This window comes from Physeter macrocephalus, chromosome 18 (genome assembly GCF_002837175.3).
Source record: "Physeter macrocephalus isolate SW-GA chromosome 18, ASM283717v5, whole genome shotgun sequence".
Lineage (NCBI taxonomy): Eukaryota > Metazoa > Chordata > Mammalia > Artiodactyla > Physeteridae > Physeter > Physeter macrocephalus.
In genome coordinates, this window is record NC_041231.1 from 21963712 (window position 1) to 21982080 (window position 18369).

An 18369-nucleotide genomic window follows, 5' to 3' on the forward strand; every position below is an offset into this window, starting at 1 on the left:
TAGTAGGTCAAGTCAAAGACTCATTGTTGGCCAGGACATTCTAAATAAAAAGACTAGAAAAAAAAACGAAAGGGAAATAAGAATGAAAAGTCAGGGCTTCCGTGGTGGCGCAGTGGTTGAGAGTCCGCCTGCCGATGCGGGGGACACGGGTTCGTGCCCCGGTCCAGGAGGATCCCACACGCCGCGGAGCGGCTGGGCCCGTGAGCCACGGCCGCTGAGCCTGCGCGTCCGGAGCCTGTGCTCCGCAACGGGAGAGGCCACAGCAGTGAGAGGCCCGCGTACCGAAAAAAAATAAAAAAAGAATGATGAAAAGTCAGATACTATTGCCTGACAGCAGAGTGGGTGGGTGTCTAGTTTCCTAGAACAAGTCTTAATCCCTTAAAGTTCATCAGAAATATTGCTTAAGCATGTTTATCAGAAATGTGAATTTCTTCCCAGAAGCAGATTACACATTATGTAATGCCAAAAAAGGGTTCTGTCTGAGACCATGTTTGGAACACTTTTTCTTTCACAGCACAATTTAGACCATTGATAAAATCCTTGTCATCACTGTATCCCCAGCGACAGGAACAGAATAGGTCAAAACCGTGGAGCCCTCCTTGATTCCTCTCTTTCCCCCACATCCTTCACCTGGTGCAACAGCAAGTACTGTAAACTCTACCTCTACAGCACATCCCGAGTCCGGCCTCTCATCTTCCCGACACCACCCAAGTGCACGCCAGCCCCATCTCTCACCTGGAAGGCTGCAGTAAGTCTCATAGATAGCCTTTTTGTTTTCACTCTTGCACCCCCTGCACCAAGTTACCATGGAGATATTTTTAAAGCAAAAATCAGAGCACATCGTTTTCCTGCAGGGGCTTCCCGCTGCAATTAGAGTAAGATTCCAACCCCTCTCCTGTCCCCAAAGGGTCCATGTGACCTGGAACTCTCCCTGCTCATCTCCTCGCTTCCCTTTTCCGTTCATTCTGGTTACTGTGGCCTCCTCCCTCTCGGTGGGCACACAAACTTACTCCTGACTCAGGGACTTTTCCCAGCTTATTTCTTCTAATTGGCAGGATCTCTCCCCAAATTGTCCCAGGGATCAAGGCTCAGGCTGGCAGAAGCCTCCCTGAGGACCCGAGCTCGTGAACCTTCCTCTCCATCCTGGATGCCCATCACCCTGCTCTGGTCACCTTTTAACCTTCCACTGTCTGATAAGAGTTTTATTGATTTCTTGGTTTATGTGAGTACTGTCTGGCTTCCTCACCCAAAATATAGGCTTCATGAGGAGCGGTCTTTGTCAGTCTTGTTGACTTCTGAGTTCCCAGAACCTAGAATTGTTCCTGCATAAAATAGGCTCTTCAGAGATGACTGTTGAAAGAATTACTGGCAGAATGTCTGCCTCGTATATAATTTTCCTTGGGTCATGATGGGGGGAGATCACACTCACCCTTCACACAAACATACACACAGGGTTAGGGAAGGTGAGTATGTGTGTTTGTGTGTGTGTGTGAGAGGGAGAGAGAGAGAGAGAAGGGGAGGGAAGAGAAGGAAGAGGGAGGGACAGGAGGAATATTTTCAGAGAGAGATGAAGGAAGAAGGAGACATACAGCGAAAGAGAGAGAGGAAAAATATTTATGAGGGGAAGAGAGAGAGCAAGTGAGAAAATGTGGACAAGATAAGAAAAGAAAAGAGTGTGAAACTTCTAACTACTGAGAACAACTCTATGTTGGACGCTGTACTAAAAGTGTAAAAACAATCATTTTGTTGAATTCTCACAACACGTTTTATGAGGTTGATAACAGTAGTATCCCCATTTCATAGATGAGGAAACTGAGGCTCAGTAAGTCAAGAGCACAGAGTTAATGACTAATCAGCAGAAAGTGACAAAATTGGGACCTGAACCCAGGTCTGTCGATGCCCAAAGCCAAGCCCTGACCCCACTGCACTGGGGTGCACAGTGGCGAGTGGAGAAATAGGTCTTTTATGATGAAATCTGTCTATATTTACTCGAGTTTCAGGATGGGGTTAGTGATTGTCCTGATTGAAATGCATGAACAAAAATTGTCTTTTTAGTCCCAACTGAGGAAAATCAGTGACTGTATTATGCAGGATCATTTATGAAACAGTTATTTGGCCCTCTTTCTGATCCACCCAGAAAACACACAAGACCGATTGTAATTCTAGAACCGTAGTTGCTCAATCCCAGGCCAGGGCTGACAGATTACAGAACAACCTGGGGCATGGCTCTGATGTCCACGCCTGCTGCATTCTTATTTAACTTTCATTTGTACTCCGGAATGGGTTTGCGCCTGGAGTCAGTGTTTGAATATCTAAATGTGATATCACTAAGTACAGAGCAAATTTTCTGTGTAATTAAATCACCTGGCTTTTGAGAAACAACAGCAGGAATCCCAGGAGAAGAAAGAGGTGTTAGTTTATTGGCATGGGGAATTCTTTCCCTCCACACTCCTGTGGGAAGGGAAATGCCCCCATTCTGGGGATTCCAGAATTGGAATTCTCTGGGATGCTCCTTAGCAAAATGCATACTTTCACACATGCAAAAATGCATTACTATGTTGCAGGATTCACCCTCACCTCACTCCTGCCAAATCCTTTTCATCAATCATGACGGATCCCAGATCCCCAAGGAAAAAACCCTGTAATAAAATCTACATGCCTTCTGTCAGGGGTTGGCAAATTTTTTCTGTAAAGGGCTAGATAGTAAATATTTCAGACTCTGTGGGCCATACAGTCTGTCACAGCTACTCATCTTTGCCTTTGTAGCATACCAGTGGCCACAGACAATACATAACATGAAGAGTTGTTGCTGTGTCCCGGTAAGACTATATGAACAGAGAAATTTGAATTTCATAAAACTTTCCTGTGTTACAAAATATTCTTCTGTTCATTTTTTCCCCCAACTATTTAAGAAACCATTCTTACCCCACATGTCTTACAGAAACAGGCCAGATTTGGCCCAATATTTGGCCCAAGTTGGCCGACCCCTACACTCTATGTTTTGGAATGAAAGTTTCAAAAGGGAAATCTCTGAAAGTAGCTGTTGCTGGTTCTGCCTCAGCAACTTCAAGGTGAAAGGCAATGTGGAAAGCAGTGTTTCCCAAAGTGAGGGATGCAGGTACCAGCAGGCAGTACGTGACGTGATATTAGGTGGTGAACCACAAAGCAAGGTCCTTCTGACCTTCCCAGTTACTGCAAAAAGATAGTTCACATAGGTCTTTAACTGCTCCTGCTAATCAACCTCTTCAAGGGAGTAAGAGGGGGCCTCAGCTCCAGGCCAGAATAGTTGGTGTGATCTTCACACTCAGCCAGAGGCAATTACAAGACTGTCTGGCAGGTCTCAGGGGAAAGCTGCCCTCCCAGACTCGGGGCAGCGAGCTGCAGTTTTCTTTGTGTGTATAAGCCAGGGTGGCTTATCCCTGCCCCAAGCACCTCCATGTGGAGGCCTCCTTTGGGAGGTGTGTGCGGGGGTACCTTTCTCCTCCTCCCCTCTTCCTTCCCTCTCCTCTTCCCCAAGGTTCATGGGTCCGTAAAGATGCAAAAGCCTTTTATTCAGGAGATATTCCTGCCTCCATGCTGCAGCCACTTGACCCTCAGCCAGCATCCTTTGGTGTATAAAAATGGACCACCAAGAGCTGGTGCCTCTTCTTGCCTCTTGCTTGCACTGTGGCAGTCCATAAATAAAGACTTGATTGTGATTGTCACTTTGGTTTGGCTCCTGGTCCTAACTCAGGAGTCCCCAACTCCTGGTCCTCGGACTGGTACCGGTCTGCGGCCTGTTAGGAGCCGGGCTGCACAGCAGGAGGTGAGCGGCGGGCAAGCAAGCGAAGCTTCATGTGCCGCTCCCCATGGCTGGCATTACCGCCTGAACCATACCCCCCCCCACCCCACCCGTGGAAAAATCGTCTTCCTTGTAATGCATCCCTGGTGCCAAAAAGGTTGGGGACTGCTGTCCTAAATGACCACCTCGACACCTGCTTGTTCAATAGGGTGGAGCTGGCAACCAGGCAACACACTTAGCTTGAGCTGAATAATATTTTACTTTTATTGTATTACCTATATCCTAACCTCTGACCCTTTATTACGGCAAATGGCACAGAGTTTCTCTTTCTTTTCTTTGTTTTTTGGCTTACTGTTCTCTTTTTTTGGGGGCGGGGATTTTTTTTATTCAAACAGAAAGTCACAAAAATTATAATCATCCTCATCAGTTCACTCAGTCCCATGTAATTAATGTTTTTTCATCTTGATCTTTTGTTAGCACTTTTATGAATTCATCAGTTTTCCATTAGGGTTCTGAAAATGCTTATTCATTCAGTTCATCAGTATAGTCAGTTACCAAGGGTTTCTCTTTCTGATAAGACACTTCCTCCTTCAGCGAATTTATTTCAGAGAAAAAAAAATGAGTGACCTTCTTGGAAATATTAAGTCAAGAGTGGACAAAATATAGTATCACGTGGCAAGTGGATGGACTGACAAAGCGTGAGTGAGGTTGGGGAAAAGTGGTAGAACTCAATGCTTCTGGGAATTATTTGGCCTTCAAAGGGACGGGTGACCAAAGCGCCTGCACTGCTTCATGCCGGTAAGTACATGTCTGCTGAATGGGGGGTGAGAACACACTTACATCTCGGATGGCTTCATAGAGCGCTTTGAAAGTTGGCTGCTTCTCGTCATGGTAGACGCCTCGGTTCCCATGCAGGACAGACACGCCTTCCCGCTCGGCGGCTCTGCAATTGCTTCCGTACATGCAGTGATCAGGACGGTAGTTCCACTGGCAGGGGAACACGTACAGACACTCTGGTGGTGACAAGAGAAAGATACGTGTGTACAATCAGTGTCAGCGATGAAACCAACGTTTCCATAAACTGCATACCACACAGGATTTCAAAGCGCGTGACCGTGATTGTGACTTGTAGCTCAGATTTTACCACGTTTGTCAATATTCTGAGATCAGGAATTGAAGGAGCACACATTAGTGACGTTGGAGGTTTTACCCCAAAGAGGAAGGCAATATAGCATCTTAGACAAGAAGGCAAATAAGGGCAGCCGACAGCCTAGATCAGAACTCCAACTCTGTCACTCAAAAACAGTGCAACCTGGGTCCAGTGACTTAACCGTCCTGTGTTTCAATTTCCTCACCCGCAAGATGGATGTAACAGGATTGCCCTGTTATTTTGATGATTCAATTTTTAAAAAGCTCATGTAAAATGCATAGCAGAGTGACAAGCAATGCTTAGCAACGAACACCCAACATAGCCAAACATAAATAAATAAAGAAAAAAATTTAAAAAAAAAGGAATTATCTTGTTTCCCTATGGAATGTGTCTGTATTTCCCAAAAGAAATCTTTCAGACCACCTAATTATGAGCATGAGTCGAAGTTTTATTACAGTCTTGTCAAAAGGGAAAAGGCCTCTAGTAGGTCAAGTCAAAGACTCATTGTTGGCCAGGACATTCTAAATAAAAAGACTAGAAAAAAAAACGAAAGGGAAATAAGAATGAAAAGTCAGGGCTTCCCTGGTGGCGCAGTGGTTGAGAGTCCGCCTGCCGATGCGGGGGACACGGGTTCGTGCCCCGGTCCAGGAGGATCCCACACGCCGCGGAGCGGCTGGGCCCGTGAGCCACGGCCGCTGAGCCTGCGCGTCCGGAGCCTGTGCTCCGCAACGGGAGAGGCCACAGCAGTGAGAGGCCCGATCCCACGTGCCGCGGAGCGGCTGGGCCCGTGAGCCACGGCCGCTGAGCCTGCGCGTCCGGAGCCTGTGCCCCGCAACGGGAGAGGCCACAGCAGTGAGAGGCCCGCGTACCGAAAAAAAATAAAAAAAGAATGATGAAAAGTCAGATACTATTGCCTGACAGCAGAGTGGGTGGGTGTCTAGTTTCCTAGAACAAGTCTTAATCCCTTAAAGTTCATCAGAAATATTGCTTAAGCATGTTTATCAGAAATGTGAATTTCTTCCCAGAAGCAGATTACACATTATGTAATGCCAAAAAAGGGTTCTGTCTGAGACCATGTTTGGAACACTTTTTCTTTCACAGCACAATTTAGACCATTGATAAAATCCTTGTCATCACTGTATCCCCAGCGACAGGAACAGAATAGGTCAAAACCGTGGAGCCCTCCTTGATTCCTCTCTTTCCCCCACATCCTTCACCTGGTGCAACAGCAAGTACTGTAAACTCTACCTCTACAGCACATCCCGAGTCCGGCCTCTCATCTTCCCGACACCACCCAAGTGCACGCCAGCCCCATCTCTCACCTGGAAGGCTGCAGTAAGTCTCATAGATAGCCTTTTTGTTTTCACTCTTGCACCCCCTGCACCAAGTTACCATGGAGATATTTTTAAAGCAAAAATCAGAGCACATCGTTTTCCTGCAGGGGCTTCCCGCTGCAATTAGAGTAAGATTCCAACCCCTCTCCTGTCCCCAAAGGTTCCATGTGACCTGGAACTCTCCCTGCTCATCTCCTCGCTTCCCTTTTCCGTTCATTCTGGTTACTGTGGCCTCCTCCCTCTCGGTGGGCACACAAACTTACTCCTGACTCAGGGACTTTTCCCAGCTTATTTCTTCTAATTGGCAGGATCTCTCCCCAAATTGTCCCAGGGATCAAGGCTCAGGCTGGCAGAAGCCTCCCTGAGGACCCGAGCTCGTGAACCTTCCTCTCCATCCTGGATGCCCATCACCCTGCTCTGGTCACCTTTTAACCTTCCACTGTCTGATAAGAGTTTTATTGATTTCTTGGTTTATGTGAGTACTGTCTGGCTTCCTCACCCAAAATATAGGCTTCATGAGGAGCGGTCTTTGTCAGTCTTGTTGACTTCTGAGTTCCCAGAACCTAGAATTGTTCCTGCATAAAATAGGCTCTTCAGAGATGACTGTTGAAAGAATTACTGGCAGAATGTCTGCCTCGTATATAATTTTCCTTGGGTCATGATGGGGGGAGATCACACTCACCCTTCACACAAACATACACACAGGGTTAGGGAAGGTGAGTATGTGTGTTTGTGTGTGTGTGTGAGAGGGAGAGAGAGAGAGAGAAGGGGAGGGAAGAGAAGGAAGAGGGAGGGACAGGAGGAATATTTTCAGAGAGAGATGAAGGAAGAAGGAGACATACAGCGAAAGAGAGAGAGAGGAAAAATATTTATGAGGGGAAGAGAGAGAGCAAGTGAGAAAATGTGGACAAGATAAGAAAAGAAAAGAGTGTGAAACTTCTAACTACTGAGAACAACTCTATGTTGGACGCTGTACTAAAAGTGTAAAAACAATCATTTTGTTGAATTCTCACAACACGTTTTATGAGGTTGATAACAGTAGTATCCCCATTTCATAGATGAGGAAACTGAGGCTCAGTAAGTCAAGAGCACAGAGTTAATGACTAATCAGCAGAAAGTGACAAAATTGGGACCTGAACCCAGGTCTGTCGATGCCCAAAGCCAAGCCCTGACCCCACTGCACTGGGGTGCACAGTGGCGAGTGGAGAAATAGGTCTTTTATGATGAAATCTGTCTATATTTACTCGAGTTTCAGGATGGGGTTAGTGATTGTCCTGATTGAAATGCATGAACAAAAATTGTCTTTTTAGTCCCAACTGAGGAAAATCAGTGACTGTATTATGCAGGATCATTTATGAAACAGTTATTTGGCCCTCTTTCTGATCCACCCAGAAAACACACAAGACCGATTGTAATTCTAGAACCGTAGTTGCTCAATCCCAGGCCAGGGCTGACAGATTACAGAACAACCTGGGGCATGGCTCTGATGTCCACGCCTGCTGCATTCTTATTTAACTTTCATTTGTACTCCGGAATGGGTTTGCGCCTGGAGTCAGTGTTTGAATATCTAAATGTGATATCACTAAGTACAGAGCAAATTTTCTGTGTAATTAAATCACCTGGCTTTTGAGAAACAACAGCAGGAATCCCAGGAGAAGAAAGAGGTGTTAGTTTATTGGCATGGGGAATTCTTTCCCTCCACACTCCTGTGGGAAGGGAAATGCCCCCAATTCTGGGGATTCCAGAATTGGAATTCTCTGGGATGCTCCTTAGCAAAATGCATACTTTCACACATGCAAAAATGCATTACTATGTTGCAGGATTCACCCTCACCTCACTCCTGCCAAATCCTTTTCATCAATCATGACGGATCCCAGATCCCCAAGGAAAAAACCCTGTAATAAAATCTACATGCCTTCTGTCAGGGGTTGGCAAATTTTTTCTGTAAAGGGCTAGATAGTAAATATTTCAGACTCTGTGGGCCATACAGTCTGTCACAGCTACTCATCTTTGCCTTTGTAGCATACCAGTGGCCACAGACAATACATAACATGAAGAGTTGTTGCTGTGTCCCGGTAAGACTATATGAACAGAGAAATTTGAATTTCATAAAACTTTCCTGTGTTACAAAATATTCTTCTGTTCATTTTTTCCCCCAACTATTTAAGAAACCATTCTTACCCCACATGTCTTACAGAAACAGGCCAGATTTGGCCCAATATTTGGCCCAAGTTGGCCGACCCCTACACTCTATGTTTTGGAATGAAAGTTTCAAAAGGGAAATCTCTGAAAGTAGCTGTTGCTGGTTCTGCCTCAGCAACTTCAAGGTGAAAGGCAATGTGGAAAGCAGTGTTTCCCAAAGTGAGGGATGCAGGTACCAGCAGGCAGTACGTGACGTGATATTAGGTGGTGAACCACAAAGCAAGGTCCTTCTGACCTTCCCAGTTACTGCAAAAAGATAGTTCACATAGGTCTTTAACTGCTCCTGCTAATCAACCTCTTCAAGGGAGTAAGAGGGGGCCTCAGCTCCAGGCCAGAATAGTTGGTGTGATCTTCACACTCAGCCAGAGGCAATTACAAGACTGTCTGGCAGGTCTCAGGGGAAAGCTGCCCTCCCAGACTCGGGGCAGCGAGCTGCAGTTTTCTTTGTGTGTATAAGCCAGGGTGGCTTATCCCTGCCCCAAGCACCTCCATGTGGAGGCCTCCTTTGGGAGGTGTGTGCGGGGGTACCTTTCTCCTCCTCCCCTCTTCCTTCCCTCTCCTCTTCCCCAAGGTTCATGGGTCCGTAAAGATGCAAAAGCCTTTTATTCAGGAGATATTCCTGCCTCCATGCTGCAGCCACTTGACCCTCAGCCAGCATCCTTTGGTGTATAAAAATGGACCACCAAGAGCTGGTGCCTCTTCTTGCCTCTTGCTTGCACTGTGGCAGTCCATAAATAAAGACTTGATTGTGATTGTCACTTTGGTTTGGCTCCTGGTCCTAACTCAGGAGTCCCCAACTCCTGGTCCTCGGACTGGTACCGGTCTGCGGCCTGTTAGGAGCCGGGCTGCACAGCAGGAGGTGAGCGGCGGGCAAGCAAGCGAAGCTTCATGTGCCGCTCCCCATGGCTGGCATTACCGCCTGAACCATACCCCCCCCCACCCCACCCGTGGAAAAATCGTCTTCCTTGTAATGCATCCCTGGTGCCAAAAAGGTTGGGGACTGCTGTCCTAAATGACCACCTCGACACCTGCTTGTTCAATAGGGTGGAGCTGGCAACCAGGCAACACACTTAGCTTGAGCTGAATAATATTTTACTTTTATTGTATTACCTATATCCTAACCTCTGACCCTTTATTACGGCAAATGGCACAGAGTTTCTCTTTCTTTTCTTTGTTTTTTGGCTTACTGTTCTCTTTTTTTGGGGGCGGGGATTTTTTTTATTCAAACAGAAAGTCACAAAAATTATAATCATCCTCATCAGTTCACTCAGTCCCATGTAATTAATGTTTTTTCATCTTGATCTTTTGTTAGCACTTTTATGAATTCATCAGTTTTCCATTAGGGTTCTGAAAATGCTTATTCATTCAGTTCATCAGTATAGTCAGTTACCAAGGGTTTCTCTTTCTGATAAGACACTTCCTCCTTCAGCGAATTTATTTCAGAGAAAAAAAAATGAGTGACCTTCTTGGAAATATTAAGTCAAGAGTGGACAAAATATAGTATCACGTGGCAAGTGGATGGACTGACAAAGCGTGAGTGAGGTTGGGGAAAAGTGGTAGAACTCAATGCTTCTGGGAATTATTTGGCCTTCAAAGGGACGGGTGACCAAAGCGCCTGCACTGCTTCATGCCGGTAAGTACATGTCTGCTGAATGGGGGGTGAGAACACACTTACATCTCGGATGGCTTCATAGAGCGCTTTGAAAGTTGGCTGCTTCTCGTCATGGTAGACGCCTCGGTTCCCATGCAGGACAGACACGCCTTCCCGCTCGGCGGCTCTGCAATTGCTTCCGTACATGCAGTGATCAGGACGGTAGTTCCACTGGCAGGGGAACACGTACAGACACTCTGGTGGTGACAAGAGAAAGATACGTGTGTACAATCAGTGTCAGCGATGAAACCAACGTTTCCATAAACTGCATACCACACAGGATTTCAAAGCGCGTGACCGTGATTGTGACTTGTAGCTCAGATTTTACCACGTTTGTCAATATTCTGAGATCAGGAATTGAAGGAGCACACATTAGTGACGTTGGAGGTTTTACCCCAAAGAGGAAGGCAATATAGCATCTTAGACAAGAAGGCAAATAAGGGCAGCCGACAGCCTAGATCAGAACTCCAACTCTGTCACTCAAAAACAGTGCAACCTGGGTCCAGTGACTTAACCGTCCTGTGTTTCAATTTCCTCACCCGCAAGATGGATGTAACAGGATTGCCCTGTTATTTTGATGATTCAATTTTTAAAAAGCTCATGTAAAATGCATAGCAGAGTGACAAGCAATCGGCAGTGGTCCACAGCATTAGCAGTTACAATCAACTCCTTGAAAAGGTTTTGTGAAATGGACCGACTTGAAAAAGTAGAGTCAAGATTGAAGCAAAAGTTCTCCTTCAGATTAAAAAGCAACCAACCAACAGAAACAAAGTGAAGGAAAAAACAACAAACAAAATACTACAATAGGAAGACAACAACAACAACAAAAAGCAACACAAAAAGAAGTGTCCGTCAAGGTGACTATATACACTGTGGGGGAGCATGTGCACACGTGTCCTTGTGCGTGTTTGCATCTCTAAGCCAGTGGTTCTTAGCCAGCGGTGGTGCTACCCTGCAGTTTCCCGGGACCACCTGGCAGTGTTTGGAGGGAGATACTGGTCGTCATACATGACGAGGCTGCTACTGGCATCTAGTGGGTAGAGGCCAGGGATGCTGTAAATATCCTCAGCGAACAGCAAGCCCCACCACTGTAGTAGTGCCAAGGTCGAGAAACTCTGCTCTAATCCTGATGGACTCAGTAAATTTCCTCTTGGTGACTAGGGATTATAAAATCAGCAATAAGCTCATAACCCCTGAGCTTCCTGGCTCCTCCTTCCTGGTGCCTTTAAGGGCCGGGGCTAGAGGAGGATGGATCAAAGTTCTCTGCAAACATGTGCCACTGACCATGAGAAAGGCCCCGTGTGACAGCCCAGAAGGCTTAGAGCAAATCAATTACCACTGTCAGAAGGGCATCATAAAGATGTGCTTGTTGGTTGGGTTGATGGCATTCCCTTCTCATGGAAAGGACCCCTGCTTAGAGGTAATTTACAGAAACCTTCAAGATGGAAAGCAAAGAATGAAGACATCATCGCACATCCCCTCCGGCAGACGGTGTGTAATATTTCTACCACTCAGAAATTACATGCCACTGGGGAATGCCCTGGCAGTCCAGGGGTTAGGACTTGGAACTTTCACTTCCGAGGGCGCAGGTTCAGTCCCTGGCCGTGGAACTAAGATCCTGCAAGCCACATGGCGCAGCCACAAAACAAAGCAAAACATAAAACTCACAGACTGCTGTGACATCCAAGCACCCTCTAATTCCTAATTGTTCACAACACACTATGAGATCTTCCTTTCCTTGGGAGAACTCCATTCCACCAGGATGTTTCCCTTACTTGCATTCACCTCCACACTTGCACATACATAATCCACAGCTGGGAGAGAGCGGTGCTCATCATGAAGTTATACTATCAAGGTCTGAATCCCAACTCCTCTATTAGTTGTGTGACTTTTCTGCACTTCTGTGAAGAGGGTGGATGTGAGGATAGTGGGAGTGAAAATATCTAAACATGCTTTTGTGCTTCTGAACTGTGACCTGACCCCAGCCCAATAGCTGCTTTTTTTTTAATCCAATGAGTCACTTCACTCCTTTCTGATACCTGCCCGGCCATTTGGATTTGCAGTCCCTGCTTAAGCACCTGCCAGTATTCTCTGCTGAATGAATTGCCCTAGACACTATCTCTGTTTTTGTAAACTCACGGATTGATGGACTCAACAAATATTTATCAAATGCCTGCTATGTGTACAGGTCCTGCCTTCATGGAGTTTAAGATTGGTGATGAAGGTTTTTTGCCTCTTCCTAAGTAGTTTAAGGACTCCACTACAAAAAGAAAACTTTTCATCTCTTTGCAGCCTCCTTAGAGGACTGAGCCCAATGAGGGCATCACTCAAAGGCAAAACACAAAGACACAGAGTCTAAACAATATGTTACTAAATAACTGATGGGTCACTGAAGAAATCAGATAGGAAATCAAAAAATACCTAGAGACAAATAACAACGAAAACATGACAATCCAAAACCTATGGGATGCAGCAAAAGCAGTTCTAAGAGGGAAGTTTATAGCAATACAATTTTACCTCAAGAAACAAGAAAAAACTCAAATAAACGACCTAACCTTACACCTAAAGCAACTAGAGAAAGAAGAACAAACAAAACCCAAAGGGAGTAGAAGGAAAAAAGTCATAAAGATCAGAGCAGAAATAAATGAAATAGAGATGAAGAAAACAAGAGCAAAGGTCACTGAAACTAAAAGCTGGTTCTTTGAGAAAATAAACAAAATCGATAAACCCTGAGCCAGACTCATCAAGAAAAAAAGGGAGAGGACTCAAATCAATAAAATTAGAAATGAAAAAGGAGACGGTACGATGGACACCACAGAAATACAAAGGATCATAAGAGACTACTACAAGCAACTACATGACATTTAATGGATAACCTGGAAGAAACGGACAAATGCTTAGAAAGGACAAATTCTTCCAAGACTGAACCAGGAAGAAATAGAAACTATGAACAGACCAATCACAAGTACTGAAATTGAAACTGTGATTAAAAAATCTTCGAACAAACAAAAGTCCAGGACCAGATGGCTTCATAGGCGAATTCTGTCAAACATTTACTGAAGAGTTAACACCTACTTTACTGAAATTCTTCCAAAAGGCTTTGTAATAAGACAGGTAGGTTCAAAGTTGGCTTCTACCACCTCCTAGTTTTAAAAACTTGGGTGAGTTGCTGAAACCCTTGGCCTCAGTCTAGAAGCACTAAAGAGAAGTTAAATGATGCAGATTTGAATCCCAGCTCTACCATGTGTTAGCCGTGACCTAACAGCAGAGTGGCTAAGGAGCAAGCTTTAGTCAAGCTGTTGGGTTTCATTACAGAACTCTGCCATTAGTTGCATGAACTCAAGCAAATTACATGATTTTTCTGGGCCTCAGTTTCATTATCTGTAGAAGGGGGAAGAATTGTAAATATCACTTGTAGGATTTGGGGAAGTATTAAATGAGTTCATATCCAGAAGTACTTGGAACAGTGCTCGCTGCACACAGAAGGTACACCCCATAAATGTAAGCTGTAATCATTACTATTATCATTGCTATTGCCATAACGAGAACTATTGCATTAGGCTACTAGAAGGATAAAACAAGATAACTTAAATGGAATGAGCCTCGCATCCTTCTGGACACATAGCACATTGGTGGTAAATGTTTTACAGCAATTGCCTCTAGACATGCAGGTGGCCAGACTTTCTTGACCTTTTATGAGTCACAGATCTCTCTGAGAATCTAATGAAAGCTTTAGAGTCTGTCTTTGGAAAAATATATGAAGAATATCTGCTTACACATTTAGTGGTTTGTAGATTTCCTGAAGATCCGCTAGGAACCACAGCTACTGAATCTCACATGTGAAATTCGATCCCAGACAGAATTCAATTCACGTGTTTACCTTTCCTTCAGAATTTTCCAGAGGAAGAAACGTGAAATACCGTGAGAATAGAATTGAAACAAGTATTTGTTCACCACAATGCAAGGCATTGGTGTCACTGTGTGATAAAGCACTGCCCCTGCCCTTAGGGAATTTATACTCTTCTAAGGGAGACAGTACAGAAATGAACATTTTAAATCAGAGTTTATAGAAAGGAAGGCATTTTGGTAAAGCTTTACTTAAACTTAGGCTTATATAGTAAGGATAGGATTCTGACAGTTAGAAATAGAAGCCTGGAAGAGCATTTGAGGAGGAGAAAATGGCCTGATCATGGCAAAGAGTTTGGAAATCAGAGTGTGTTTTAGAAGAGATAAAGCATTTAATTTGGGGGGTGGGGCAAACTTGATTTCTTCAAAGAGGTAAGATAATGGTAGGAAAGTTGTTATATAAACGGACTACTTTGCCCTAAAATATTCAAGAAATATAAATCTATATTAGGTTGCAAGTAATCAACTTTGATTCTAGCAGGTGAAGCAAAAAATATTTTTTTTTTCCTTTGGAAAGAGAGGAGGTAGCTCAAAAAATCACAGGGAAAGCTGAATTGGGGCAGGAAGTGGGGTGGCTCCTGGGATCCGGGTGTGGGGACTAATTAATGTCAGCTTCTCGGCATTGCTGCCAGGATGAGCCAGCCTCGCCTACTTTCTGCTCTTGGATTCCCAGACTCGGGTTCCCAGGAGATGGTCTGACTAATTAAGTGCGAGTCAGGGGTGGGCAGGGCTCTAAGACTGCATGCAATGGGAGAAGAGTAATTCCCCTGAGAGAACTGCGTGCTGTTCCAAAAAGAAAGGGCAATCAAGAGTGCACAGGTGGCGGGGGCTTCCCTGGTGGCGCAGTGGTTGAGAGTCCGCCTGCCGATGCAGGGGACGTGGGTTCGTGCCCCGGTCCGGGAAGATCCCACGTGCCGCGGAGCGGCTGGGCCCGTGAGCGCCCAGAGCCTTGCTCCGCAACGGGAGAGAGTGCACAGGTGGACATTTAGATGAACCTATTTGCAGGGCAGGAATAGAGCTGCAGACGTAGACAATGGACGTGTAGACACAGAGGGGAAGGGGAGGGTGGGATGAAGTGGGAGATTAGGTCTGACATAAATACACTACCATGTGTAAAATACCTAGTGGGAACCTGCTGTGTAGCACAGGGAGCTCAGCTCCGTGTTCTGTAATGACCTAGAGGGGTGGGGTGGGGTGGGGTGGGGTGGGGTGGGGTGGGATGGGCGGGAGGGGGAAGGTCCAAGGCCGGGGGATGTCTGTATACATATAGCTGATTCACTTCATTGTACAGCAGAAACTAACACGACATTGTAAAGCAATTATACTCCAATAAAGAAAAAAAAGTGTGCATAGGTGAAAATAACAGATGTGCCTTTTCATTCACAGATACGTTTGGCGTGGGTTACATTGCGAAATATCCTTCTCCATGGGGGGAAGGAGGAGGAGAGGGGCCACACCAGCACCCTGGGCTGGGCTGAAGATGGAAAACCTCTGTAGAGCAGCTGATGAACACGTAGCATGGATTAATGATGGTTATTTGGCACACGATGAATAACTATACTGAAACGAATCTAGTTTAAGCAAGATTATCATGGCTGTCAAAATCTAATGTTTAAAAATGACAGCATGGTGAAATGTGCAGGTTCTTTTTTTCTGCTGCTGAGGAAATAATACAGTGAATGGTTTTTAAATTCCAAATCCCCAAAGCCTCAAAACACTGCAATTTATTAAAAAAAATGTTTTTCAAGCCAATCTCTCTTCAAACCCTGGGTCTTTGCTATTTTTCCTCTCCATTTTACGTAGATAAAGCAGCTCATTAATTGATTATTTATGAGTCTGAAATCCCTTAGTGATCCTTTTCAGGAGCCTACGTTGATTTCCAGAGCCTCCTAACTACTTGCAAAGTACTGTGTGAATTGATTGCTCCTTACATTTCTGATCATCTCCTACTCTCGGGGTCTCTAAGATTACGGAATAGTTTATGTCTGACCATTTTAACTTCCTGGTGGAATAGGGTTGCTACTTACTTACTACACTATATCAACAGAACGGAGGCTGTTTGCACGACTCATAGAGTTTTGTTTGTTCTGCTTTGTTTTTGTTTTTGTGGTACGCAGGCCTCTCACTGTTGTGGCCTCTCCCGTCGCGGAGCACAGGCTCCGGACGCGCAGGCTCAGCGGCCATGGCTCACGGGCCCAGCCGCTCCGCGGCATGTGGGATCCTCCCGGACCAGGGCACGAACCCGCGTCCCCTGCATGGGCAGGCGGACTCTAAACCACTGCGCCACCAGGGAAGCCCATGTTCTGCTTTGTTTTTTAATGTCTCATTCTGGAACTGAGTTTTCCCAGCCTCCTCTTCTTCCTTCTTCCAGAATGTACCTTGTTCCAGAAAAGGGCAGTTCATTCCTCCAAGAAGATGTCTCTGATCACACAATTTAAAGATGGAACCCTCTCTCCCCAGCCTTGACAGTGGCTTTCTCAACCCCTCATTTGTTTCCTTCATAGCAGTGATCACAATTTGTGATTTTGAATGACTCATTGGTACTCTTTGGAAGTTGACCTCTCCCAATACAAGGTAGGTTTTGTAAAAGGAGAGACTCTGACTCCTCTGTATGCCGCCATATCCCCACTGCCTAGCCCTGTGGCTGGCACCTAGTAGGCAGGTGCTCAAAAGATGTCCACTGAATGAACGGGAGAATCAAAGCGTATACGTTCCTCTACCCTCTGTATCTTTCCCCTTTCTCTGCTTTCTCCCTCTCCTTTCTCTCCCCAACATCCCTTCCTCTCACTTTCCTGGCTGTGCTCTTTCTCTTCCATTTCCTTCCTTCTTCCATTCCAGTCTCTTAATCCCATTCCTCCAACCAGCCAACACCTCTGAAGATCAACTCCAGTTAAGGCACTAACCCTCACACTGGAAACACTCAATGAAGACAAAGTAGACATAACCCCTTCTCACGAGGACCCTACGATCTTCATTCTTGAGCTTCGTATCAGAGCTCATGAACTTCTCAGACTCCCAAAACAATGATCTGTTTCCAGTTTTCCAGGACAGTCCTAAAACCAAATAATTGGGCCTGTCCACCCCAAAACACATTCACAACTACCAGCTGCTGGAAGCTTTTGGTGAGATGAGTATATAGTGTGGTTGCACATCCAGGCAGGATGAGAACAAGGCCTGACAGGGCCTCTGAAGAGGCCTGTTCCATGTGACTGTGTGTCCTGCTCTCTGTGGCCCCAGCAAACCCTCCCGACTCCCTAGTATCACATTCAACTCATGGACGATCTATGTACATTCCATGAGCGTTTCAGCTCTTCTCTCTCTTCGTAGACAGAGCCCTAGTGCTTCTAATCTGGCTGGATGCCCTGCCTTGCCATCTATACTTGGCTGGTTTCATTTCTTCCCCTGGCCACCCCCCACTTTTCTAGAAATTGCTTTGAAAGAAGAGACAGACCTCGGTGTTCATGTTTCAGAGAGGAAAATGCCACGTGATCTTGCTCTTCTGGCCCCTGATGACCGGATCAAGGGTGGTCTCCCCATCGAAAGAGAACCGGTTCATAGCTGGGCTGGGAATCAGTTAATAGGCTGGGACAGGCCAACCCCCCGTCCCCCTCTCTCTCTTACCTTCAAGAATCCGATTTAAGAAACCTAGACAACCCATCATCATTGGCATGGGCTTGTAAGGTTGTATTGACTTGGGGTTGGGCCATGTACAAGCAGACATTATTGCTGGACAGAAGGAATGGAATCAGATGGGCATGAAGAGAAGCGACACAAGAGACACCATGAGGACTCTGAGGGATGAAGAAATGAGCTTTGATCCTGAGCAGCTACCCAGACATGGTTCTCATGAGGCCTGGCATGATCTGACCCATGTGCTCATGGGACTGGCACCTGGACCTTTACTTAGCTGGTCTGAGTTAAGTTTTATTCCCTGCAACCTAAGCACATGAATCCAAGCATATCTTTCTACATAGGCTTCTCTTTTAGCCCTTGTCAAATCTACCCTTTCTACAGAGGTCTGCTCTTGACTCAAATTCACCTGTAAATATGTGAGTTCAGTCTTTCACCCCTTGAAGAAGCTGCCTTGGCTCACCTGCCAGGAAATGTCCTGTGGGATGAGCTACCTGCATGTCCCCCATGGGCTTCAGCTGTCTTCTTGTGAGTCAGTCTAGTACCCAGCACAGCAATTACACACCCACAGGCATTTACTATCTAATTATAGCAAGAGTTTTAAAACATTTTTAAGCTAATGGCTTTTAAACGCATTTTAAAAGCGATGGGATTGCCTACTGAGAGGCTATAATAATAAAAACATTCTAGATATGGGCTTGGGTTTTGTGTGTAT

General features: G+C 45.6%; 1 protein-coding gene across 1 annotated transcript in view; it reads right to left on the reverse strand.

Annotated features, from left to right (window-relative positions):
- Window positions 1-18369, reverse strand: part of GXYLT2 (glucoside xylosyltransferase 2) — a 97339-nt gene that overhangs the window by 3367 nt on the left and 75603 nt on the right. Inside the window, exon 6 of the mRNA XM_024123741.2 lies at window positions 10143-10315. Within this exon, the coding sequence (XP_023979509.1) occupies window positions 10143-10315 (173 nt within the window). The remainder of the gene's footprint in view (window positions 1-10142; window positions 10316-18369) is intronic.